This window comes from Polypterus senegalus, chromosome 8 (assembly GCF_016835505.1).
Source record: "Polypterus senegalus isolate Bchr_013 chromosome 8, ASM1683550v1, whole genome shotgun sequence".
Taxonomy (NCBI): Eukaryota; Metazoa; Chordata; class Cladistia; order Polypteriformes; family Polypteridae; genus Polypterus; species Polypterus senegalus.
Window position 1 is genome coordinate 58608205 of NC_053161.1, and position 27780 is coordinate 58635984.

The 27780-nt window shown below is 37.5% G+C and overlaps 1 protein-coding gene across 1 annotated transcript in view; it reads right to left on the reverse strand.

Annotated features, from left to right (window-relative positions):
- Window positions 1-11045, reverse strand: part of dldh (dihydrolipoamide dehydrogenase) — a 46908-nt gene extending 35863 nt beyond the window's left edge. Inside the window, exons 1-5 of the mRNA XM_039761120.1 lie at window positions 10903-11045; window positions 9785-9866; window positions 9466-9545; window positions 4740-4808; window positions 2440-2509 (exon numbers count right to left, since the gene is read on the reverse strand). Of these exons, the coding sequence (XP_039617054.1) occupies window positions 2440-2509; window positions 4740-4808; window positions 9466-9545; window positions 9785-9866; window positions 10903-10941 (340 nt within the window). The 5' untranslated portion in view covers window positions 10942-11045. The remainder of the gene's footprint in view (window positions 1-2439; window positions 2510-4739; window positions 4809-9465; window positions 9546-9784; window positions 9867-10902) is intronic.
- Between the last annotated feature and the right edge of the window lie 16735 nt (window positions 11046-27780).

The following is a 27780-nucleotide window of genomic DNA, read 5'->3' on the forward strand; positions in this document are numbered from 1 at the left end:
ACCAATCAGAAAACATTGTTGCATTAATGCAATATTATTTGAAAACGAACAGCGTCAGATCAGGTGTAAAAGTATGGCATTTCTAAATGTTTGTTTTTTTTCAGTCTGATTCTCTCAGTCTCCCTCGCCCCCCTTCTGATCTGACTCTAACAGCGGTAGCATAAATCCAAACCGGACCTGATGCTGTTCATTTTCAAATAATATTGCACTGTATGCACAGGATACACTGTATATTTGTCTCTTATTCAGTGCGCGCAAGAACATGCAGGTGGCCAGATGCTGTGTGCTACAACATGCTGGCGGTGATCAGCGCACATTTTAAAAAAAAGAAAGAGACAAATATATGTGACGTTTTGAAGAAATCATTTTATGACACGATTTACCTTTATTTATTTACTTACTTCCTAAAGCCTAAAGTCACAAGTAGTGTGCAGAGGGCATGCTCAAAAATGTGTATAATGCCACGAAAAGCGCCTGCTGACACTTTAGTATGCAAGCAATGATATGTGCATTCTTGCTCCGACGTAGAAGGGAGCCGAGTTTACCTCTGTTATAGCGCGTCTATGTGAAAACAGCAGTGTCAGATGGGGTTGTATGGATTGATTCTGAACGCGACTGAGAGAATGAAAAGTGAATTAAAAAAAAAAAAGCTAACCTTTACAAGGATCATAAATTGCACCAGATGTTACAGACTGAAATCAAATGTATGCTTTTATTCTAAAACAGTAAGACTAAGAGCAGTTTACTTCTCAAAACGGATGGTCGCAGGATCGAACTCGTGACCTCTTGATTCCCAAGCGGGGGCTGAGTCTGTTGAACCACGGAGGCAGTTACAACAAACTGCTGTCAATGTCGCATGTTAAGGCGGCTTTTTGTTTCTGCAGTTATATTTTTGAATAAAAGCGCAATTGTGTTATTCTTGTGAAAATGTTTTTTTGCTATTTGGACTTCAGGCTTCATACATTATATACGTAGTTTATGCCTACATTTTGTCATCTACTACTAGAATATAAAAAACGTTTCTGTTTTAACAATGTGTTGACACAGATTACTGTAGAAACTGAACAGACATGAAATGCGTGTGTTCCAAACAACGATCTATTATTTCCACTCTAAAACTCCACTTCACTCCCAGATACTCAATCAAGGCATGAGCTGAGAGAAGTTCGTGCACGTTCTAAATTGGTGGAGGGATGGAATAGCCGGCTGCTCCTAGCTTCTCTTTATCAGCACATTTAGAAGACAAAGGGCGCTGGCGGAGAGGTGTGAAGGGATTTAAGAAGCAGTTTAAGGTGGGACGGAATTACGAGTTTTTTCGTAGGCTCTGGTAATTCTAGTGTTAAAGGTGGTCCTTTACCTACAGGTATACCAGGCTAGATCTTCATCTAGCAGTTCTTGGTGTCCCTACACTCAAGCTCTTACACACTTGTCAAGAACAAGTCTATAAAGGCAGCTTATGAAATACATATACTGCTTATTTTAAATACCTCAGTCAAAACTAATGCAATGTCTCCTAGTAACCAAGAGGAAGAGTACTGTGTGTCTCTCTTCTCTCAAGACAACCAAGCACCTGTGGAAAACTAATGTTTACACAAAGAGATTAATCTCCCCAACTGATCAAAGCAAGGTCCTCATAAGCCTCACTGATTTTTTTCAGGCTCATTTCTGTCCCACTTCTCCAGTAAATACACAACAGGATCTACCACACCACTTGTCACTTCTGCAGAATTGCTCTCTCTGTGCTACTATTGGTCTTTCTCATACAGACATATCTCATGGAGAGCGTCTCTCTCCCATAAAAAAAAAACACAAAGTGCAACTATTCCCTCAAAACCTAACTGTGCCTTTACCTTCCCACCATCTAGATAAATAATTTTTTGTGAAAGCATTTTGGCAAATGAAAAACTGAAGGACGTCTTCTATTAAGAGATATTTGTAAGTGCATTTTTATTAAAAGAGTTGTTGCAATTGGCATTTCATTTAATGGAAGAAATTCACATATTATTGTTGTGAAAACTATTGCTGGACCTGCATTGTGCACCATTATTGAATTCCTATGATGGATTAGCACACTTTACAAGGACTTTTCTTCTTTTGTGTCCAATGTTGCCAGGATGGGTTTGTGTCTCCTCTAATACCACATTGGATTTAGCATTGTCATCCACAAATCTGCTATGATATGAATAAATGCCAACCTTAGAGACTCAGTAGATATCAATTAAACAGTTCCAAGATTTTTGCCAGTAAAATCTCTGGATTTTAACACATATCCATGTTTGCATGGAACTTTAACTTTGGATAAAAACAAACTAAACTTGATACTTAATTGTACAGGAGTTAAGAAATATTTGTTCAACAAAAATTAGATTCCCTATTAAGAGAGCTCGAATACTGTAAACAAAAAGTAAAAAAAAATGTATATTCAACAACTGTACTTACTTTCAATGCCTCTACTTGCAAAATCCTTTCCATGTGCCAGGTGGTACAAATAAGAATTATTAAGCAGGGCCTGAAAATAAAGGAAATAATTATACACTATTCTTATTAAACACTTATCTTTTAAAAGTTCTTTAGGGTGTAACAATTGGCAACAAAAAGGTCTCACTATGGTTCCCAATCAGAGTCAGGTTTGTCTGTTTTTTTCACTATTCAATCTCCATTTAATAATTAATGCATTCAACCCAAAAAATACAGCATTAGTAACATTTAAGAGTATGTTTTAAGTGTGGTATTGCTACAGAATTTACACACACGTCCTATGCATAAATTATTACCTTAAGTTAGCGTATCGAATGCCACTACCATGGAGGTGATACTCCTAGTCTTTTTTTACTGCTAGCCAAAACCTCATTTTCTTTCTTAGCATTATCCCCACCCCCATCATGTCAGATTACAACTTTCTACTCAGTCATTCTCTGTGTTACTCCCAACAAGTCCAACTATACATTCCACATAATACTGTACTAATTTCACTGAAGGCTTTTCCAAACTAGCTTCATGTTAAACATTCAACAGCTACATCTGACTACATTACTTCTAAACCTTTATTCTGGAGTACCAGTGTGGGTTTTACCTTACATTCAAAATGGAATATTAATACAACACCAATGCTGTCTTTTAACTACTCACCTAGTTTAAGTATAAATGTTATTTTGACAGTTAATGTGGTAATACATAAATGTTCATTTAATGATGAGTGTATAGAAATGAATGAAAATTAGTCTCTTCAGTACAGATTGACATTTACACTGGTGTCTCTTTTTTGCTCATGTCTAGTTAGTAAAGAAAAGTATTTAAAGGCAGAAAAGGAAACTTTCAACAAAGAAATGCAGTTTTTCAGTTATTTTCTTTGGTTGGTAAAAAAGAGCTATCACAGGAATCACTCAAGTATCACTTTGGTCCCTACATCCATCACTAATAAATTTATAAAATACTTTAGGAGAAATCTCTGGTGAAGGAATATTGTCACCATAAAACTTTCACAATACCCATCTGCTGTCTTGAAGATCACTCATTGTTCTCAGCAAATTAATACCACTACAAGCATGTAACATTTCTTAATACTTAATGGTCTCTACTAACACACTATAAAAGTCTTGTTCCTGTTGCAAATGTGCTACCAATATTTTAGACAGCAATCTTAGTTTAAAGCTTCTAATTATTTTGCCTCAGAATGAAAATCAAACCTATTTTCTCTTTTCTAAGCATGAAATGGAACTCACAATTGTTTCACATCTGCTTACCTTTGAATCATTCACATATTTACCACTCTGTTATGGCAATCTGTTAATGAAATGTCTTTTGAGTAATAAAATACTGTATTTGTTTTCCTCAAATACTTTTTAAAATCAGAAATTGGGACTACTCTTGCTATTTGTACACTCCTCTTACTTTTCTTTCTCTCTCTCTCCCCACCAGAAGTGTTACTCAACACTTTATAAAAAAACACAACTTTCATAAACTGTGTTTTTCTCCAACTGTGATGAAACCAGCTTCAGCAACTTGTCACAGAGAGGTGATGGCTACCATTGGGTCCTTTGGGCTGCACCTTTAAGCAGCTTAGCTTGGAACCACATTTTAAGCACTGATGACTATCCCATACTAGCAGCAACCCTCTGATTTAAATGTATAAGCCAATATGTCTCTTGAACATATAGAAGAGCACATTTTAAAAAATGATGCCACAAAACAAACTCAAATAAGTATTTAATTTCAGATCAACTTTTAGCAAACAAACTGTATCTGAACTGCCAACTGGAAAAACTGATTTTCAGACTAATGAAGGTATTGCTGTATTCAGGTTTACTATGCCATGCCATGCCGTTATTGCTTCATCTGAAATTACTTCATACAGCAACACTAAGATATGGCCCAAAATATGGACATGAAATTTTGTAATACAAGATTCTGTCAGTTTACTTTAAACATTAACTTTATTTAAAGATGACTTAACATTTACCTCATCTTTTTCACATGAACACTCTCGTACAGTTACTCTATGCTGTTCATTCTATAACTTTACAATGCACTCATTTTGAACACAAAAATTAAATATGGGTTTTCTAGTTATTCAAATGTAGCTAGTGGACACTTTTACACAAATTTGCAACTACATTTGACTATAAAAATGATTATATTTATATAATAATATCTAATTATCAGCCATGACTGGGAAATTCTGCTGTAAACAACACTTTTAAAAACATTAACATATTTATCAATAGAAAAAATCAATTTACCTTTGATGGAATGCACCCAACATTCAAGCAAGTTCCTCCCAGGGTCTCATTTTTTTCTATACAAACAGTCTGCAATAAAATGGAGAATATTTTAATCTTTACATAAAAGCTAAAATAAATATAACTATTCCATTTTCAATGTTATGTGAATATAATGATTTACTTCATTCAAAAGAAGCACATAACAAACAAGAATAATTGTGTCAAGTATTTTAAATATTTGAACATATGCTTTAATTTAAATGTTTACAGTTTAAACATTCATAATTGTAATAGAAATGTCTTTTTTCACCCTCTGATAGAGTTCCATAGACTTAGATCACAAAGTAACAAAAAAAAAACCAAAACAAAATTACCATCATATTAGTAATCACTGACCAATGTCTAAATTGATACCCCACACACATATGTTTGAAATGTGTCATTTTCAACCTTCTGGGATTGGCTCATAGACCTAGGATCACCGGTAAAGAACCAAATATCAAAAATATAATAATATTCGTGATCAGCAAACGTTCCACATGCCTATACTACTAATCCCCATTTTTTTCAAAGTTTTGTGAAAAAGAATAACTTTGACCCCCGCGGGTACATTGATGCATGAACAGCCTCAAGTCATTCTGATCATTTCTGCTTAAGACACTTATTGACTTACTTTTGGATGTAATTTCCTGCACATAAAATATAGTCCACAAATGACCAAGAAAGGTGTTAGAAAGTTAATGCTTTAAGTTAAACTCATATTAGTGTTTGTTTAATTTGAATAGAACATTCTCTCTGTGCTATAGATTATAGTACAGCCTCTCACCCCCTGTAAGGTAATATGAGATAGAACTTTGTTTTTTTTTTTTTTAATTTTATTGATTTTATTAAAATCACACAACATTCCATACAAATAAATCAATTTTATAAGAATAGAATTGAAAACAAATCAACCCCCCCACCCCATCACCCAAGAAAGAGAGCATGGGCAGCAGAATAAAACTTAAACCTAGTAAAAATAAGTACGGTAAATAGATAAGTTAATAAGTGAATATAGATGAATGGAGAAGAAAAAAAAAGGAATAGGGAGAGAATCTCCTTCCTTAGTGCTTTAAAAGCACTTTAAAATGTTATTGATTAGATCCTGCCAGGTTCTGAAAAATTTCTGAACCGTTCCTCTAAGTGAGAATTTGATTTTTCCAATTTCAAATAGTATATAACATCAGTTACCCACTGACTTAAAAGGGGAGAGTTAACATTCTTACAGTTGAGCAAGATAAGTCTGCATGCCAGTATTGTAGTGAAGGCAATTACAGTTTGTTTGTACTTCTCCACTTTAAGCCCATCTGGAAGTACACCAAACACAGCTGTTAATGGGTTAAGAGGGATTGTGACACCATGGCTGTCTGAGAAGCATTTATAAATTTGGTCCAGAATGATGATAATTTGGTGCAGGCCCAAAACATGTGAGGCTGGGACTTGATTGCAGCATTCACAGGTTGGATCTTGCCCTGGAAACATTTTGGACAATTTTAAGTGACACAGATGTGCTCGATATATAATTTTGAGTTGAATAATTGTATGCTTTGCACATATGGAGCGCGAGTGAATTCTCTGCATTGCTACCTTCCACCCCTTTTCTGATATGTTGAGGTGAGATCCTTTTCCCATTGTACTCTTTGAAAGGGATGGACTGTAATATGGTTTTATATATTGCAGAGATGCTGTCTAAGTCCTTGAAACTGATCAATATATTTTCCAGCATAGAGGAAGGTGGGAGGTGAGGAAAATTGGGCAGGTTCTGTTTAACAAAGTTTCTAATTTGAAGATAGTAAAAGAAATGTGTTGCTGGAAAGTTATATTTAGAATATAATTGTTTGTAGGATGCAAAGACGTTGTCTATGTACAGATCTCTAAGTGATTTAATCCCAAATGTTTTCCAGACATTAAAAACTGCATATGTTTTCGAGGGTTGAAAAAAGGTGGTTCTCGTGCAGAGGTGCCACCGATTAAAGATTCTGTATCTTAAAATGCTTCCTACACTGGTTCCATATTCTGAGTGAGTGAAGCAATATTGGGTTATTAGTATATTGGCAATAATTTGCATTTATTGGGGCGCAAAGCAAGGAATATAAAAAGGAACTGCAGGATTTTATTTCTATAGGGGGTCCAGATCTAATTTTGCAATTTTCATTACACTATAACTTATTAAGTTTATTACATTGAAAATCACCTGAAAAATCCCGGACCATTGAGAAGTGTGGAAACCGACGACATGAAGAATCACCTTTGCACTGAACTGGAATTGTCCTCACATAAATCGAAATCATCCAGATGATCTGGATCTGCATAATTAAATCTGGAACACCCTGTATTGCAGACCAAGCCTGTATATGTTAATTGTTTGTGTCCATGTCCAGGTTTTTATATGGTGTATGTTTGCTGCCCAGCAGTAAAATTGAACGTTAGGTAGAGCCATGCTAACTTCTGCCTTTGGCCTTTGTAGGGTCACTCTTTGGATACGTGGATGTTTTGAATTCAATATAATGTGGTTATGGTTGAATCTAATTTCTTAAAGAATGATTTACTGATGTATATTGGAATATTTTGAAATAAAAAGAGAAGCTTAGGGAGGATATTTATCTTAACATTGTTAATTCTTCCAGCTAAAGTGAGATGAAGGATTGACCATCTATGCAAGTCTTGATTTTTTCCAGACAGACAGAGAACTTTTGTTGATTAAGGGCTTTATGTTTAAACTGATCTGCGATGATAAAAGGGAAGGTGTCCAATGTAATATTGTGTGCTTGAGAATTCACTAGAAAGTGCACACTTTTAGTCAAATTAATTCTGAGACCGGAAATCTTTTGAAATTCTGTTAGTGCTATTAGGACAGCAGGCACAGTATTTTGTGGGTCTGATATATACAGTACCATATCATCTGCATATAGAGAAATTTTCTGTCCTTCTCCGATAATCCCCTTTATCTCATAAGCATTTCAACAGTGAACTGCCTGTGGCTCGATGGCGACTGCAAAAAGCAGTCGTGACAAGGGGCATCCTTGTCTAGTACCCCGTTCTAGTTTAAAGTAGTCTGAATTAATGTTGTTAATACAAACTGAAGCTTCTGGATTGGTATACAGTAATTTGATCCATGCACAAATGTTTGGGCCAAACCCAAATTTAGAACTTTCTCAGCTATATCTGTAATACAGTGTGTTAATTAAGTCAGTGTGTGTTTTGGAATAGGCTCCTAGCTAGCATGGACTGAAAGACCCATTTGCAGTTTGTAAATGGGATAGACAGTTTTCTGACCATTTAGAAATGGTCCAACTGTATGAGCAAACAGAGAATTAAACAAGAAATGTAAGCTTTAAACACAGTTTTTCTTAAACAAGAACTTTTCTTTGCTATTTCATTTTTGTCTCTATTCTTGTGTGAACTGTATAACTTTGAAATTTTACTAAAGCTTTTAAAAACAAAGATATTTAGTCTGTGGAATCATTTCAATGCGTCAAGCTATTGTCAGAATCCCATGGAGCAAACTAAAGCAGCAGAACTTTGGTAATTTTGGGTAAATGCAGCTACACTAACCATCAAGACGAATAAAACATTATATCAAATGTGGGAGTTAGCGTTCACAAGTAATTCTTATGAACACAAAAATAGACATCTAAAACAAAATGTACAAAGTTTCAATTTTTACTTGGTCTTAAGTACCTTAAAATAGTTACATACATAAAACTGTTAATAGAGAAAAGGTTTAAAAGTTAATAATGTGTTTTTAATTAACATACATTCATACCCAAGGTTCAACATACATGACAGGCTTCTCTGAGTATACCTAAAGCTGTTCACCTGACACATGCCTTAAATTTAAAAAACTGTATATAAACCTGAATCATTGTTTTAAAGTGCAGCTTGTTGCCAAAACAACAGCCCATCTGTGAATCCTGGCAGTAGGGTATACTCTTACAATGTCATATGTTCCACCTAGACCATTGTGAAGCTAGGTGTTGATGAAGGCAGATAAAACAGAGTTGCCAATGTTGAAAAATGATGTTAAAAATGCTGACAAAGGAAAATCAGATATATGCACTTATTTTTAATCATAGTTCTGCTGAAATGAAACTTGCTGCCATTTGCTTCCTCTGACATATGTTTAAAATTAACAAAGACAGCCATAACTCAGAGTTTTAATTATTTATTTATTTATTTTACTTACTTTTGGAATTGAGAGGGTCTCTTGGTTCCAGAGCATGACAAAGTTGCAGTAGGTATAAACCAACTCTGGATGACAACAGTCCATTACTGGTTATATAACAAGTTGCATCACACTTACTCATACCAGGCCATTAAAAAAATCACCAATTAACAGAAATCTTTTGGATGTGTCAAGAGAACAGAGTAAACAAAAAATTCCATAATGTTATCAAACTGGGAATAAAACCTGGAATCAAATATATGCAAATGACACCCAAAATATCCAAATATAAATACTTACTGACAGATAGAGTGAAAATTTAAGTTTTAAAAATGACAAGTGGCAAGTTATATTATTGGTTTTTGGTGTTGAAAGATTATACAACATATTTAGGTTTATGTAAGCATGTCTACACAGTACATTCACTTAATGTTAAACTTAATATCTACATAATAAACTCAGTGACACAAAGCTATTTGTGGCTAAAATATGTGGATTTTAAGTGTATATTGACAAGATGGAAGATTTTCCTGGTCTTACCTTAAAACCAAGCTGGGCAGCTTTAATTGCAGCAACATAACCTCCTGGGCCAGATCCTACTACTGTGACATCAGCTTCAACTAAAAATGAAACATTGCAAAACTACTGAATAAGGTGAAAGTATAAACTATGTCAACAAACATCAAATACTAATGACTGTCTGAATATCTTTAGAAATTCAGGTACAAAATGTAAAGATAAAACAAAGTAATTTTAGTACAGAATAATGAAAAGGGCAAAACAAAAATACTTTTCTTATAACTGCACGTAACAGAAACAGAATTTTAGTAAATAAACAGCACTTCAAATAAAATCTTACTTGGAGCCTTGTCAGCATATGTTCGGCTTGACACTGCTGTGAGTCCCTGCAGCCTGCAAGTGAAATTTTGCACATAGCCTCTCTAAAATTTAAAATAGACAACAGTTGAATATTATTATTGAACACTAATTACTATTACTGTAATTGAATATCATACAGCACATTTCATTTCAAGACATTTACTCTTTGGACTAGTTTAACAAAAACAGAAAGAAAAATAACTTCAGAACCAAGTTATTTTTCTGAACCTTAACTAACAGTACAGCACAAGGCTGGGGAAAACTCCAAAAGGAAAGACCGCTCCACAGCAGGGCTCTCTTGTAACCAAACCAAGTATATGTAAGGCAATCAAGTAATAAAAAAGTTAGGTGAATACAAGCAGGACAACCGAGAGAAAACAAAGTCAAACAATAGGAGGACGAGCAAAGTCTAAAGAGATCATGAATCAAAACGGAAAGTACATGTTCAAACCACTGCACCACCATGCAATCCTCTCTCTCATTCATTCATTTTTCTAACTCGCTTATCCGGGGCGGGCAGCTGACGCCTAACCCAATAGTCGTTTGAGTAAAAGCACGTTGACAATACATACTATATTTCACAAGCTTAACTTAAAATGAAATGATTTTAACAAAGGCCAAATAAGACATAATAAACATGAAATACGTTTTCAACTTCCCTGAAAAAAGTAGTGTCATACCACTTATGTGAACATCACGAAGAGTACGTAAACAAAAAAAAAATGGCATAAAGCAAGAAAACAAATTTACACATTCCTCTCTCCCTATTCAGTCTTTTTGCTATATCTAACAGTATCTTTGACATGGCAGGTTACAACACATAAAAACTGTAAAGAAGGAAACTGATTTGCTTCTCAAAGAACTGTGTCAGTGTGTGCTAACAGCTGCAACGCATTATTTAAACTACACATCATGAAAGAACGAGCACTGCGCCTTGAACACGGTCTTTCGCTTAGTTGATCTTGACAGCATGCCTTCAAGATCTGTCGACTTCATAGCTAGGCCCCATGAACTTCATACAGTGACGTTTCTCAATGGCTTCAACTTATTCTCACCTATAAAAACTAAACAAATAACACTTCAATGTAATACTTTTACCTTTACCAAACTACTGTACACTCGATTCCAACTCTGCATTTTTATGCAGTAAGTCGGTTTCTTTTCTTGAGTACCTTAACCTACAGCTGATCGAAGAAAACCAAGGACTATTCAAAACGCGCCTGCGCATATGCGAAGGCAACGAAGAGAACGAGAAAGGCGCATCCTAATGACGTAACATGACCTAATTGGGCGATCTTGAATCAGAGTCGCCGCTTCTTAAAGAGAAAGTTTTGATCGTTGTCCTTGTAGTGAAGACATTAGAATGGATGCATTGACTGTTTTATATAATTTCTATCTTTTTTCCTAGTATTTTCAGTCGTTTATATAGATTTCACTAATGGCTTTAGAACTCTACCAGTTTGCTGCAGTGTTTAACGCTGCTGACTCACAGATTGTGAGCCTTCTTTTGGGCGGTGGGGTTACAATATACTGTACTGTATATTCGCACGTCTTAAACACAGGTACAGTGCATCCGGAAAGTATTCACAGCGCATCACTTTTTGCACATTTTGTTATGTTACAGCCTTATTCCAAAATGGATTAAATTCATTTTTTTCCTCAGAATTCTACACACATAATGACAACGTGAAAAAGGTTTACTTGAGGTTTTTGCAAATTTATTAAAAATAAAAAAACTGAGAAATCACATGTACATAAGTATTCACAGCCTTTGCTCAATACTTTGTCGATGCACCTTTGGCAGCAATTACAACCTCAAATCTTTTTGAATATGATGCCACAAGCTTGGCACACCTATCCTTGGCCAGTTTCGCCCATTCCTCTTTGCAGCACCTCTCAACCTCCATCAGGCTGGATGGGAAGCGTCGGTGCACAGCCATTTTAAGATCTCTCCAGAGATGTTCAATCGGATTCAAGTCTGGGCTCTGGCTGGGCCACTCAAGGACATTCACAGAGTTGTCCTGAAGCCGCTCCTTTGATATCTTGGCTGTGTGCTTAGGGTCGTTGTCCTGCTGAAAGATGAACCGTCACTGTAGGGATGGTATTGGCCTGGTGATGAGCGGTGCCTGGTTTCCTCCAAACGTGACACCTGGCATTCTCACCAAAAAGTTCAATCTTTGTCTCATCAGACCAGAGAATTTTGCTTCTCATGGTCTGAGAGTCCTTCAGGTGCCTTTTGGCAAACTCCAGGCGAGCTGCCATGTGCCTTTTACTAAGGAGTGGCTTCCGTCTGGCCACTCTACCATACAGACCTGATTGGTGGATTGCTGCAGAGATGGTTGTCCTTCTGGAAGGTTCTCCTCTCTCCACAGAGCACCTCTGGAGCTCTGACAGAGTGACCATCGGGTTCTTGGTCACCTCCCTGACTAAGGCCCTTCTCCCCCGATCGCTCAGTTTAGATGGCTGGCCAGCTCTAGGAAGAGTCCTGGTGGTTTCGAACTTCTTTCACTTACGAATGATGGAGGCCACTGTGCTCATTGGGACCTTCAAAGCAGCAGAAATTTTTCTGTAACCTTCCCCAGATTTGTGCCTCGAGACAATCCTGTCTCGGAGGTCTACAGACAATTCCTTTCACTTCATGCTTGGTTTGTGCTCTGACATGAACTGTCAACTGTGGGACCTTATATAGACAGGTGTGTGCCTTTCCAAATCATGTCCAATCAACTGAATTTACCACAGGTGGACTCCAAATAAGCTGCAGAAACATCTCAAGGATGATCAGGGGAAAGAGGATGCACCTGAGCTCAATTTTGAGCTTCATGGCAAAGGCTGTGAATACTTACAGTGGTGTGAAAAACTATTTGCCCCTTCCTGATTTCTTATTCTTTTGCATGTTTGTCACACAAAATGTTTCTGATCATCAAACACATTTAACCATTAGTCAAATATAACACAAGTAAACACAAAATGCAGTTTTTAAATGATGGTTTTTATTATTTAGGGAGAAAAAAATCCAAACCTACATGGCCCTGTGTGAAAAAGTAATTGCCCCCTTGTTAAAAATAACCTAACTGTGGTGTATCACACCTGAGTTCAATTTCCGTAGCCACCCCCAGGCCTGATTACTGCCACACCTGTTTCAATCAAGAAATCACTTAAATAGGAGCTGCCTGACACAGAGAAGTAGACCAAAAGCACCTCAAAAGCTAGACATCATGCCAAGATCCAAAGAAATTCAGGAACAAATGAGAACAGAAGTAATTGAGATCTATCAGACTGATAAAGGTTATAAAGCCATTTCTAAAGCTTTGGAACTCCAGCAAACCACAGTGAGAGCCATTATCCACAAATGGCAAAAACATGGAACAGTGATGAACCTTCCCAGGAGTGGCCGGCCGACCAAAATTACCCCAAGAGCGCAGAGACGTATCATCTGAGAGATCACAAAAGACCCCAGGACAACGTCTAAAGAACTGCAGGCCTCACTTGCCTCAATTAAGGTCAGTGTTCACGACTCCACCATAAGAAAGAGACTGGGCAAAACGGCCTGCATGGCAGATTTCCAAGACGCAAACCACTGTTAAGCAAAAGAACATTAGGGCTCGTCTCAATTTTGCTAAGAAACATCTCAATGATTGCCAAGACTTTTGGGAAAATACCTTGTGGACTGATGAGACAAAAGTTGAACTTTTTGGAAGGCAAATGTCCCGTTACATCAGGCGTAAAAGGAACACAGCATTTCAGAAAAAGAACATCATACGAACAGTAAAATATGGTGGTGGTAGTGTGATGGTCTAGGGTTGTTTTGCTGCTTCAGGACCTGGAAGGCTTGCTGTGATAGATGGAACCATGAATTCTACTGTCTACCAAAAATCCTGAAGGAGAATGTCCGGCCATCTGTTCGTCAACTCAAGCTGAAGCGATATTGGGTGCTGCAACAGGACAATGACCCAAAACACACCAGCAAACCCACCTCTGAATGGCTGAAGAAAAACAAAATGAAGACTTTGGAGTGGCCTAGTCAAAGTCCTGACCTGAATCCATTTGAGATGCTATGGCATGACCTTAAAAAGGCGGTTCATGCTAGAAAACCCTCAAATAAAGCTGAATTACAACAATTCTGCAAAGATGAGTGGGCCAAAATTCCTCCAGAGCGCTGTAAAAGACTCATTGCAAGTTATCGCAAACGCTTGATTGCAGTTACTGCTGCTAAGGGTGGCCCAACCAGTTATTAGGTTCAGGGGGCAATTACTTTTTCACACAGGGCCATGTAGATTTGGATTTTTTCTCCTAAATAATAAAACCATCATTTAAAAAACTGCATTTTGTGTTTACTTGTGTTATATTTGACTAATGGTTAAATGTGTTTGATGATCAGAAACATTTTGTGTGACAAACATGCAACAGAATAAGAAATCAGGAAGGGGGCAAATAGTTTTTCACACCACTGTATGTACATGTGCTTTCTCAATTTTTTTATTTTTAATAAATTTACAAAAATCTCAAGTAAACTTTTTTTCACATTGTCATTATGGGGTGTTGTGTATAGAATTCTGAGGAAAAAAATTAATTTAATCCATTTTGGAATAAGGCTGTAACATAACAATGTGGAAAAAGTGATGCGCTGTGGATACTTTCCGGATGCACTGTAGGTAACTAAATAAGATGATGTATAATCCACATGATTCATATGCGATATATAAAAAATATGCATGCTGCTGCCCCACAAAATTGAGACAGGGGTTCAAGGGTTGGGTCCATACTGTGTGGAGTTTGCATGTTCTACTCATGTGTATGTGTGGATTTCATTCCACAGTCCAAAGACAGGAACGTTTGGGGTGATGCATGCCAAAATTAAGACTGGTGATGCAACTGGTCCAAGGTGTGTGTGTGTGTTAACCTTCTGATAGATTGGCACCCTTTTCAGGGATTATTCCTGCTTTGCACATGATGCTTATTGGGATAGACACCAACAATGCTCTGGATAAGTGCATTTAGAAAATGAACTAATCCAAAAATTATGTGGCTTCTGAAACCAACTGGGTGCACCAGTGATAATTTAGATGTGTCATATTGTGTTTTGTTTCTTAAATTTATTTAGACCTTTTTGTGGAGATGTGTTTTCACTTTCACATTAAAGAGTCCTTGTCTGTTCAAAAATTCCAAAAAGCCAAATTAAATCTACATGGATTCAAAGTTGTATAATATTAAAAAGAGAAACCTCAGGCACAACACACATGCATACTGTGTGTATATATATATATACATATACAGTATATGTATGTACTGTATATATGTATGTGCATATAACATGGTCTCCATGTTAACAGGCGTCCATAATGGTGTTAGAGGAAGGCCAGGTAAGAGATATTAGACATTTTACAGAATGCAGGTTAGATGTTGTAAAGCTGTTTGTGTAATGTATTTATTTAAAATATTTATGAGTCTGTAATACAGGTAAGACATGGATGAACAAAGGGAAAATCTAAAGTTCCATAGTAAAGATACAGAACCACAATATTATATTACTTTGTGGCAGCCCCTTGTGTTCCTATACCCCCTCATTTAAATAGCAAGAATGTTAAGACAGATTTGGGGCTGAAGTATTTGTGGGTTTGCTAAACTTTGCAGTCCATTTAAATAATGCTGCTACAGTGTTGTCTGCACTTTAGGTTGCAAATGTCTCAAAATTATTTCCACTTAATTATTCATGACAAATCCACGAATAGGTGGATCCACAAATTGCAAGGGCTGACCTGCATACATACAATTGCTCCTTAATTTTTTAAATATATTTTGAATGGCTGGAATTAAGTCATCCAGACAACTGTCAAACTTACCTGAGTCTGAAAAACAAATGCAATATAGCCAGTAAATTCTTCTAACTGAAAATGTTTTCATTAGGAGGTCAACTTAACTGTTTAATAGGAGGAGAGCAGCTTCAACACCAATATAAGGAGACCTCCAAAGCATTGTATAGGTAAAGGCAGACAGGCATCATCCCATTCTAAGCTGCATGGCCTTCCAAAACAGTCAGTCAAAGCTCCCTTCATGCCACATTTTATGAGTGCTTAGCACTCCTTTATTATCCTAAAGTATCGAATAATTTATGTGCAAATATGTTGTGATCCCTCAGAATGTGTTGTCAACAAAAAGGGCAGTCTTTTATGCAAAATATCATGCTATATGCAAATATGAAATTACATACATTTTGTGACATCAAGCAATTTGAAATCAAAGTAATTAGAAAATGTAAGTACAATTTACATTATTTATAATTAGTAACTTAAATTAAGTACATATACTAAACATCCCCATAGTTCATTTTTTGAGTGGGTTCCTTGGTTCCCTAATTAAGAAGTTTAGTTTCATTTTGGATTGAACTCCACATTTCCTGCACAGGGTTGATTGCTGTTATCCATAAAACTAGTACAAATGAAAATAATCATCTTGATTCTCATTCCTCCTTTGAATATCCAACTGAGATGCCGTCACTGTTTTATTATGACTGTACTTTGTACTTTGCTGAATTGTCAACTTTTCTTACTTAAGGTGGTGCCATACCTGCAAATGTGTTGTTGCATAATGATTTTAATATCTATTTGGAATTGTGATATCCCAGTAGTGGGAATGGGGCACCAGAATGCACTTAAAATATATAGTGGTTCATGGACTGAAGAGGATCAGGAGTAAGATGACACAGCCAAAAATGCTGAGCAAAACAATGGTGCAAATTATTAACTGAATGCTGTACAACGAGAAACATTCCAGTGTCAGGCAGGCTTTGTTACACAGTCCTACCCGCTCTGATACACAATCAAAAATAAAGAAAAAGTACAAAGACAAAAATGGTGAATATTTACAGAATTTACAGTGCACCCAAAAGTAAACTGTAATGAAAACATAGACATACATTCACAATGATAATCTTTCTTTTTACACCCAATTCTGGAAGATAATTTAAATATTTACAAGACAATAAAAAATTGTGTTTATATTGTGAAAAGATCAGACTCGACACACTTAAAAAGGTTTGGGGCAGTCACCTGTATACAGTAATCCCTCGCTATATCGCGCTTCGACTTTCGCGTCTTTTTTCTCATACACGCTTACGTCACTACGCATGCGCTTTCTGAGAATTTTTATCTAAGCCCTACGATGGCTCCTAAACGTGCTGCTTTTTCTAAGCCTTCTGAGAATAAAACTAAGCGCCAGAGGAAGATGCTTACTATCCAGAAGAAGGTGAAACTCTTGTATATGATTAAAGATGGCAATACCCTACAAAAGCCTCCTCACGCATGTGAAAAGACAGCGCCAGCAACTGCCTATCAAGATGTTCTTCAGCCGCGCACCCAGACACCCACTGCCTACTCCTAGTACTTCTTTAGCGGAAGAAGACAACAACGCACCTGCTGAAGATACTGCACCACCTCTGAAGACTCTCCTACTGAGGTCGTGCCTTCATAGGTTAGTGGTTGTGTGCAATTAAATGTACAGTACAATAATCTACTATAGAAAAGCGTTCGATTGTCCTTCCGTCCCATGAGTGCAAAGCGAAGCGGTATTCCGCTTATTACAGACTTACTACTTGCGGCTTGAGGTGCGAGCGGCGATGTGAGCAGAGTTCTGGTGCTCTCATCGTTCCCTTGCTTTTGTGCGCGATGCGCTGGAAAAATAGAAAAAATTATGTCTCTGGAAATAATTAATGTTGATGGAGTACAAATGCCTCACTGCGTAGTAAATATCAGGGAGATGGTGCTTGCTTATTCTCATCTATAGCTTATTTAGTGCATGAAACTCCGTCTTTAGTGGTACAGATTCGGGCTGACATTGTACGACTTTGGACAGGCACTTGAGGGGATAAAAAAAAAAAGATGTTATGAATGGACACTTTGATGTTCTCATTCTCTACACTTACATGCCTGATTTACACATGGAGCGCACAATAATTGAAGATAAAAGGCGAGTGCGCCTAGTAATATGATATTTGTAACGTCTAATATGTCTTATTTTCTCTTATTTTGTCTAATATATTGAGTAATACGAGTGTAATGGTGACTAAAGGGTGTTGTTTCATGTCTAGAGGGCTCTAATAATGTTAAAAAACGTATTTAGAAGGTCGTAAACAGGTTTTCTATACTCTAACTGCGAAAATATTTGATTTATAAATAAAGAATCCTACTTCGCGAAAATTCATTTATCACGGTAGAGTCTGGAACGGATTAACCGCGATAAACGAGGGTTCACTGTATGTTGAATTTGTAGACAAGTGTCTTGGTTGGAGTCCAGTCATGAACTGCTGAAGGTTTGGCGAGATGGCGGTTTTAAATGATCAAAGCGGAAATGGCGTAGGGGAACCGGACATGACCGTCAGCTGACGTTAGTCTAGGTGCCGGAACTGGAAGTGACATCATCCTGGGTGCCAGAACTGGAAGTAGCATCATCCTGGGTGCCGGAAACCGGAAGTGACGTCTTTAATATTGAGTCAGACAGGTTTTCCCACAGCTGGTCTGTAGAGATAACAGGAGGTTTAGTGCACCCTGCCACCCCGTGGTCTGGTGTGGAAGTACCTTCGATTGGTCCATACAACGTCCTCCTACTCGCATGTGCATGACAATATACAAAAACAAAACAATTGATCCAAATTATATATATCACTCCATCCACCAATCGAGGCATAAGCAGGAGCGTTCACACTGCTGCGCAACTGCGACATGCCTAGGGCAATCCTCTATTTAATTCATCATTCATAACACCTGGAACCTATTTGGTTGTAGTACTAAATACCAGTATGCCATGCTTGCATTGGAATGTTGCATTCTCTGCATCCATTACAACACCATGTAGTCAATTTCCACCACTAATTCAGTAATATATATAGTTTAAACTGTCTATTGCCCATTTAATAGCAAATCCTTCCTTATCTAGGTTCCATGTTTCTTTACTCTTTCAAACAGCTTTCGATTAATAAATAAAACAGGCCTCGTCTCTTCTCCTTCCCCCTGCATTGAAACTACATCCAAACCTTTTCCTGAGGCATCAGCCTGCAATACAAAAGGCTTGGAAAAATCAGGACAGTGTTTTAAAATATTACAAAATGCTATTTTCAAGTTGTTAAAAGAGTTTTTATATAAATCTGTCCAGAATCAGAATCACTTTTATTCACCAGTACTTAACGTACAGGAATTTGACTTGGTAGGTTTGGAGCTGCTTATATTGGAACATAACATCACATACAAATAACATTTGCATAAGTTAAAAAGAAAAACTTCAAACAAAGTTCAATCAATCAATCAATCAACATTTATTTATATAGCACATATTCATACAAAAAAAATGTAGCTCAAAGTGCTTTACAAAATGAATAGAGAAATAGAAGACACAATAAAAAATAAACTTAAGTCAACATTAATTAACATAGAATAAGAGTAAGGTCCGATGGCCAGGGTGGACAGAAAAAACAAAAAAAAAGGCTGGAGAAAAAAATAAAATCTGTAGGGGTTCCAGACCAAGAGACCGCCCAGTCCCCACTGGGCAATCTACCTAACATAAATCAAACAGTCCTCTTTGTATTTAGGGTTTTCATGGAAGGACCTGATGATGATGGTCACGTAGACTTCTGGCTTTCAGTCCATCAATGTTGGTGCATCATGATGCTTTGAGTAGGTGGTGGTGCGCAGGCCGCCACCACAAAGAAACCGGAAAAAGAAACAGAAGAGAGAGTAGGGGTTAGTATGGATTTTGGAGCCACTGTGAATAGTTATTATGAAGAATTGAACATACAGGGTATCAGTATTAAGTTAAAGTGAAGTTATAAAAAGGCCATGTTAAAGTAATGTGTTTTCAGCAGTTTTTTAAACTGCTCTACTGTATTAGCCTGGCGAATTCCTATTGGCAGGCTATTCCAGATTTTGGGTGCATAACAGCAGAAGGCCGCCTCACCACTTCTTTTAAGTTTAGCTTTTGGAATTATAAGGAGACACTCATTTGAAGATCTAAGGTTACGATTTGGAATATAACGTGTCAGGCATTCCGATATATAAGATGGAGCGAGATTATTTAAGGCTTTATAAACCATAAGCAGTATTTTAAAGTCAATCCTGAATGACACAGGCAACCAGTGTAGTGACATCAAAACTGGAGAAATGTGTTCGGATTTTCTTTTCCCAGTTAGAATTCTATCAGCTGCATTCTGCACTCGTTGCAAATGATTTATGTCTTTTTTGGGTAGTCCTGAGAGGAGTGCGTTACAGTAATCTAGTCTACTGAAAACAAAAGCGTGAATTAATTTCTCCGCATCTTTCAATGATATAAGAGGCCTAACTTTAGCTATGTTTCTTAAGTGAAAAAATGCTGTCCTAGTGGTCTGATGAATATGCGATTTAAAATTCAGATTACAGTCAACGGTTACCCCTAAATTTTTTACTTCCGTCTTAACTTTTAATCCTAATGCATCAAGTTTATTTCTGATAACCTCACTGAATCCATTATTGCCAATTACTAAAATTTCAGTTTTCTCTTTATTTAGTTTGAGAAAATTACTATTCATCCATTCAGAAATACCAGTAAGACATTGTGTTAGTGTATCAAAAGAGTCGGAGTCATCAGGTGCTATTGATAAGTACAGCTGTGTATCATCAGTATAGCTGTGGTAGCTCACATTGTAACCTGAGATAATCTGACCTAACGGAAGCATGTAGATTGAGAATAACAGCGGACCCAGGATAGAGCCTTGTGGAACACCATATCGGATATCATGTGTCTTTGAGATTTGATTACCACAACTCACAAAGAATTTTCTCCCTGCCAGGTAGGATTCAAACCAATTTAAGACACTGCCAGAGAGGCCCACCCATTGACTAAGGCGATTTCTAAGAATATTATGATCAATGGTGTCACTCAATGCAGCACTCAGATCTAAGAGGATGAGAACAGATAAATGGCCTCTGTCTGCATTTACCCGCAAGTCATTTACTACTTTAACAAGTGCAGTTTCTGTACTGTGATTTGTTCTGAAGCCTGACTGAAATGTATCAAGAATAGTACAATTATAAATGAGGTGTGCAAATGATGATATGAAAGTGAAAGTGTGAGCTTATAGTGTGTATACATGTGCACACACTTGCATGTACATATACTGTAAAGACACAAACCTTCATATATATATGACAAAACACATGAATATACAAAAAAGAGAGGCTAAATTACTGGTCTGAGAGGGCTATGGCTCTGGGAAAGAAACGTTTGAGATGTCTGTTAGTTTTAGTTTTAATTGACCTGAAGCATTTACCATTTGCTGTTTCTAGAAGCTTGGTCTTTTAGCAGGTCAGTGAAGGGTGCTGCAATACTTGAAAAGTTTGGGATGAAACCAACAGTGCCATCCCATCAAATCAAGAAAGGGCTGGACCTGTCTTTGTTTCTGGATAGCTGCATTTTGTTGACCTGGAGCCTAATTACACCCTCCCCTGTAGTGTAAGCCATGTATTGCTCTTCTTTCTTAGCTGTAACAGTGTTTTCTGGGTTTGCCATTAAAGCTAGCTGCTTTGAGGCAGTTGAAGACTTCAGAACAAACAGGATGATCCAGGCCCAGTTTCCATTGGCAAAGCACAGAGCACTTAGCCAGGAAGTGTGTAGCTTTACGTAGAATAACTTGTTGCTTCAAGAAATCATAATTACCAAGCTTATCAAGAGGGACATTTCACAACGCAAGCAGAGCATCTCCAGACAAAAATGGGACAACGATGGCAGCCCAGAATCGTCTATCCCAGTGCATCAAAGTCGCAGACTGTTCAGAAGCTAGCATGAACATCTCAGGGTTGTCCATAGGACCCATCTTCACTAGCAGATCCTTAGGAGCAACAGCGGGAATAGGAGGCAGTACCTCTGGGTCTGGAGGAAGCGGAACATTCACATTGTCCTGAGGATCCATCTGTGTAACCACTCCTGGTACCACTTGTCAGGCTTCGGTCAAACAGTTGTACAGATTCATTCAGGGTTTTCAAGAAACATAAACTTTATTTGTGACAGTATAATAAAGCATAAAGAACAAGGCAGAGGATGCCTGGAGGAGAAGAGAGAGACAAGGCAAAAAGACAAAAGGACAGCTGCTATACAGGCTTTTAAATGTTCAAAGCGCCGCACAAAAAGCAGATAACACGGCACGGCAGCAGCAGTAGAGCTAAATGAGCAAAGAGGAGGTAAAAAACTGTATTTGTTTCCTATTGTATCACCGTTTATGAGGGGGTTTCGGAGGAGCGACCTCATCTTCTAGGGATGCGTTCAGCACCCCTTTTCACACTATGGATGAGAAACGGAAAAGAAGGGTGGGTATTCTCATGCCACTCCATTAACATATTAGAGAAGAAAGTCAACACTTACTTACAGTAATTACTTTACCTTAAGTGATGAGGATTCAAAGAATTGTTGATGTTGCGTGTTCATTGTTAATATGAAATGTCTGTTTTGACTTCTATGAATGGTCAGGCACCTTAATTTTGTAAGTGACTGGACTTTTTTTGTCACCATAAAAGGCACTTGCCACTTACTCAGCAAACTACTTTCAGCTACGTTCAAAAGTTGGTAATGACTAAATGTTTAAAGCGCCACTGCATGGGGGCTTGATGTGCTTTGGACGTGCTCTGTCTCTAGGTATGTCAGAGGACTGGGACTGCATGAAGTGGGTTTTAGCCTCACCTGGGGAGGCAAAAAGGGAGGGTGGGGGGTTAAGGGGGGAAGAGAAAGAGAGCAGGCTTGATCTATATCTAATCTATCATCTCAATCTTTATAATTATAACTATCAACGTAATAATAAGCTGCATGGCAACAACTCTTGGGGGAATAGGAAATTAAGACCTAAACTATTTCACTTCCAGTTAAGACTATAATATGACACCAAAAACTCAGAATCAGTGTCTCCATGATGGGACAGTTAACTTCGTAAGCTGGAATGTTAAAGGCCTGAATCACGAATTAAAGAGAAAGAAAGTACTTTCTCACCTAACAGGTCTAAATGCTAAAATAGTATTTTTACAGGAAACCCACTTACTAAGTAAGGATCAGTTCCGCTGCAAAAGACTGGACTGGCCAAATGTTCCATTCTAGTTTTACAAAGAAAACTAGAGGGGTGGGAATTCTCATACATAGAACAGTACCATTTGTAGCATCAGATGTAGTATTGGATCCTGAAGGGAGATATGTGATGGTCATGGGAGACTTATCTAACTGTAAAATGATTTTGATAAATGTTTATGCACCTAATGTTGATGATAAGGAATTTATACAAAATTTATTTGCATCCATTCCCAATCTGAACACTCATAAACTTATAATGGCTGGGGACTTTAATTGTGTTCTAAATCCACTTTTAGATAAGACTTCCTCCACAGGGGAACGCAACTAACACCGCAAAGATAATTACAAAGTTTATAACTGATCACAACTTATCAGATCCCTGGAGGTTTTAAACCCAAATTCAAGAACATATTCTTTCTACTCACCAGTACATCATTGCTACTCAAGGATTGATTACTTCTTTATAGATAATAACTTCTTGCCTAAGATTAAATCTTGTAAATACGATGCTATTGTTATTTCAGACCATGCTCCGATGATCTTGGAGCTGAAATTACTAAGCCCCATACACTCACCCCGCAGATGGCGTCTCAATCCGCTTCTATTAGCTGACGAGAATTGTACTGAATTTATATCCAAACAAATTGAATTCTTTCTAGAGACAAATACATCCCCTGAGATCTCTGCAGGAATACTCTGGGAAACTCTTAAGGCCTTCTTAAGAGGACAGATTATCTCATATCTTTCCCACAGAAATAAATCCGCGAAGAAAGTAGCAGAGATAAAAAGCGAAATTACTAAAATAGATGAAGAACATGCCAGACTACCAAGCGAGACTCTACATAAGAGGAGGCAGGCTCTACATTCAGAATTAAACCTCTTGACAACTAAAGAAACCGAACAACTAATTTACAAATCCAGACATCATTATTATGAACATGGAGAGAAAGCTAATAAGCTTTTAGCAACAAATTCACAAGCAAGAAGTGCAACGCAATCTCGTAATTACTAACACTAATGGAGATAAAATCATCGAACACAAAAATATAATGTACACTTTTAGAGACTACTATAAATCCCTATATACTACTGAGTTTAAAGAAGACAATATACAATCTAATGCATTTCTGGATAAATTACAGATACCACAAATTGACGCTATTAGTGTGGAGGAGCTCGATAAACCTCTGTCATTATCAGAATTACTGGATGCTATAAAGTCACTCCAAGGTGGAAAAGCAGCAGGCCCTGATGGCTACCCTGCAGAGTTTTACAAGAAATTCTCCGCTCAGCTAGCTCCCTCCTATTAGCAACATTTACAGAAGCCAGAGATAACCAATCTCTTCCACAAACCTTTCGCCAAGCACTAATCACTGTCTTTCCAAAACAAAATAAGGACTTATTACAATGTGCATCATACAGACCAATTTCACTTCTGAATAACGACGTTAAAATACTCTCTAAAATCATAGCTAGAAGGATGGAGAAAGTGCTCCCCTCAATAATATCACAAGACCAAACTGGATTTATTAGGGGCCGACACTTATCTTCAAATCTTCGACGCCTGTTTAATGTAATATACTCACCAACTAAATCAAACACCCCAGAAATATTATTATCATTGGATGCAGAAAAGCATTCGACATGATTGAATGGAAATACCTTTTACTATTTTGGAGAAGTTTGGGTTTGGCCCAACATTTGTGCATGGATTAAATTACTGTATACTAACCCAGAAGCTTCAGTTTGCATCAATAACATTTGCTCAGACTACTTTAAACTAGAACGTGGCACAAGACAAGGATGCCCTTTGTCACCACTGCTGTTTGCAATTGCCATTGAACCACTGGCAATACATTGTCGAAATACTGATCAGATAAAGGGGATTAGCAGAGAAGGACTGGAACAGAAAATCTCATTATATGCAGATGACATGGTACTGTATATATCGGACCCAGAAAATTCTGTGCCTGCAGTCTTAGCAGCACTCACAGAATTTCAAAAGCTCTCTGGTCTCAGAATTAATCTGAATAAAAGTGTACTCTTTCCGTGAATTCGCAAGCATATAATATTAGATTAGACACCCTTCCTTTTATCATTGCAGAATTGTTTAAATACCTCGGGGTAAACATCACAAGTAAACATAAAGCTCTTTATCAAAAAATTTCGTCGTCTGTATGGAAAAAATTAAACAAGACTTGCATAGATGGTCAACCCTTCATCTCACACTAGCTGGAAGAATTAACACTGTTAAGATGAATATTCTTCCTAAGCTCCTTTTTATTTCAAAACATACCAATATACATTAATAAATCGTTCTTTAAGCAATTAGATTCAACAATAACCTCATTTATTTGGAATTCTAAACATCCACGCATCAAAAGAGCGACCCTACAAAGACAAAAGGCAGAAGGCGGCATGGCTCTACCTAACTTCCAGTTTTATTACTGGGCGCAAATATACAGTCGATAAGAACCTGGACACAAATAGAAGAACATACACAGGCATGGACCGCAATAGAAGTAAAATCCTGCAGTACTTCTTTGTATTCCTTGCTTTGTGCTCCAATAAACACACGCTATCGGCAATACACTAATAACCCAATTGTGCTCCACTCACTTAGAATCTGGAACCAATGTAGAAAGCATTTTAAGACGGAGAAGCTTCTTTCTGTGGCACCCTGCAAAAGAACCACCTCTTTCAACCCTCACAAACATATGCAGTTTTAATATCTGGAAAAATTTGGAATTAACTTGCTTAGAGATCTTTATATAGACAACGCCTTTGCATCCTATGAACAATTACATTCCAAATTTAACATTCCAGCTACAAATTTCTTTCACTATCTTCAAATCAGGAACTTTGTTAAACAGAACCTTCCAGATTTTCCTCATCTTGCACCCTCATCCACGCTGGAAAAATTATTGCTCAATTTCAAGGAGTTAGACTCCATCTCTACAATATATAAAATCCTTTTACAATCCCTTCCTTTCAAAGATCCAAGAGGACACTGGGAAAATGACCTCTCAATTAATATATCAGAAAAGGAGTGGAAAGTAGCAATGCAGAGAATTCACTCAAGCTCCATATGCAAAGCATACAATTATACAACTCAAAATTATATATCGAGCACATCTGTCTCGACTAAAACTCTCCAAAATGTTTCCAGGGCATGATCCAACCTGCGAACGTTGCAACCAAGCCCCAGCCTCACTAGGTCACATGTTCTGGGCCTGCTCCAAATTAACATTATTCTGGACAAAAATTTTTAATTACCTCTCAGACAGTCTTGGACTCACAATCCCTCCTAACCCATTAACAGCTGTGTTTGGGGTTCTTCCAGAGGGTCTTAAAGTGGAGAAAGACAAACAAATTGTGATTGCATTCACTACACTGTTGGCACGCAGACTTATTCTGATAAACTGGAAGAACCCAAACTCTCCTCTTTTAAGTCAGTGGGAAACTGATGTGTTATATTATTTAAAATTGGAAAAAATCAAATACTCAGTTAGAGGATCTGTGCAGACTTTTTCAAAACATGGCAGGATCTAATCAGTAATATTTTGAAATGATTTTATAAAGCACAGAGAATTTGTTGATTTAGGTATTTTTAAAAGCCTTAAATTTTACACCGTTTGGCTTGCTCTCTCTCTCAAGGGTGGGGATCGATCTGTTCTTAGCATAATTCTTTTTTTTTTTTGTTAAAACTTGATTGCTATGTATTGATTGTAATAAAATTAATAAATAAATAAAAAAAAAAAAAAAAGTTGGTAATGACTACCTGCGAGTGCAAGGTTGCTTTCCCTTGCTGCTTTATCAAATCACTAGCTGTGCTATCCACCTAAGATGTGTTGATATCTAAGCAATTAGCTTTTGCAGTGTACCATCTATTGGAATGTATTTTGTAATGTATGCAGTAATAAAATTAATTGCATTTGTCATTCCAACACATGGGCATGGTGGCACAGTGGTAGCTGCTGCCTTGCAGTTAGGAGACCTAGGTTCGCTTCCTGGGTCCTCCCTGCGTGGAGTTTGCATGTTCTCCCCGTGTCTGGGTGGGTTTCCTCCAGGTGCTCTGGTTTCCTCCCACAGTTCAAAGACATGCAGGTTAGGTGCATTGGCGATTCTAAATTGTCCCTAGTGTGTGCTTGGTGTGCGGGTTTGTGTGTGTGTGCGCGTCCTGCGGTGGGCTGGTGCCCTGCCCGGGTTTGTTTCCTGTCTTGCACCCTGTGTTGGCTGGGATTGGTTCCAGCAGACCCCCGTGACCCTGTAGTTAGGATATAGCAGGTTGGATAATGGATGGATGGATGGATTCCCACACATGGTGCATCACAAACTTTTGTAGTAATAAAATGCATTACTGCAAATCTTTGTGATGTACAGTCTGTTGGAATGGCAAATGCAAAGTATTTTATTAACACAATACTTCTGATGCACCATCTCTTAGAAAGACAGTGGCATAGCAACTGTGTAGATACACAAACACACAGACACTTATCCTTTTATTTAGGTGGATGTTTTCTTTTTGGCTTGTGCTGTCCCCATCTAGGGCAGGTCAATCAATTTTGCAGATTGTGCACAAACGTTAGAAAATTCTTAGACTCATTTCTATCATTGTCTCCTGCTAGTGCCTTTCTTAGGACACAAAAAGGACTGCCTTGTATTCACTGTATAGCAGTTTGAATAGGTATAATCCAGAAGATGTCAGTGGAACCTCCCTGTACATAATAAACAGGTAAGATAACCACAGGTACCAATATGACCCTGTCTCATTGACAAATGTATGCATCATTTGCTTCAACATCTCATTGTATCATTCCCACATCTATCAGTCTGTGGAAGACAGACCGCAGTACTTAATCCCCCAATACCTAATAAACTATTTACTTGCTTTATTAACTTGGA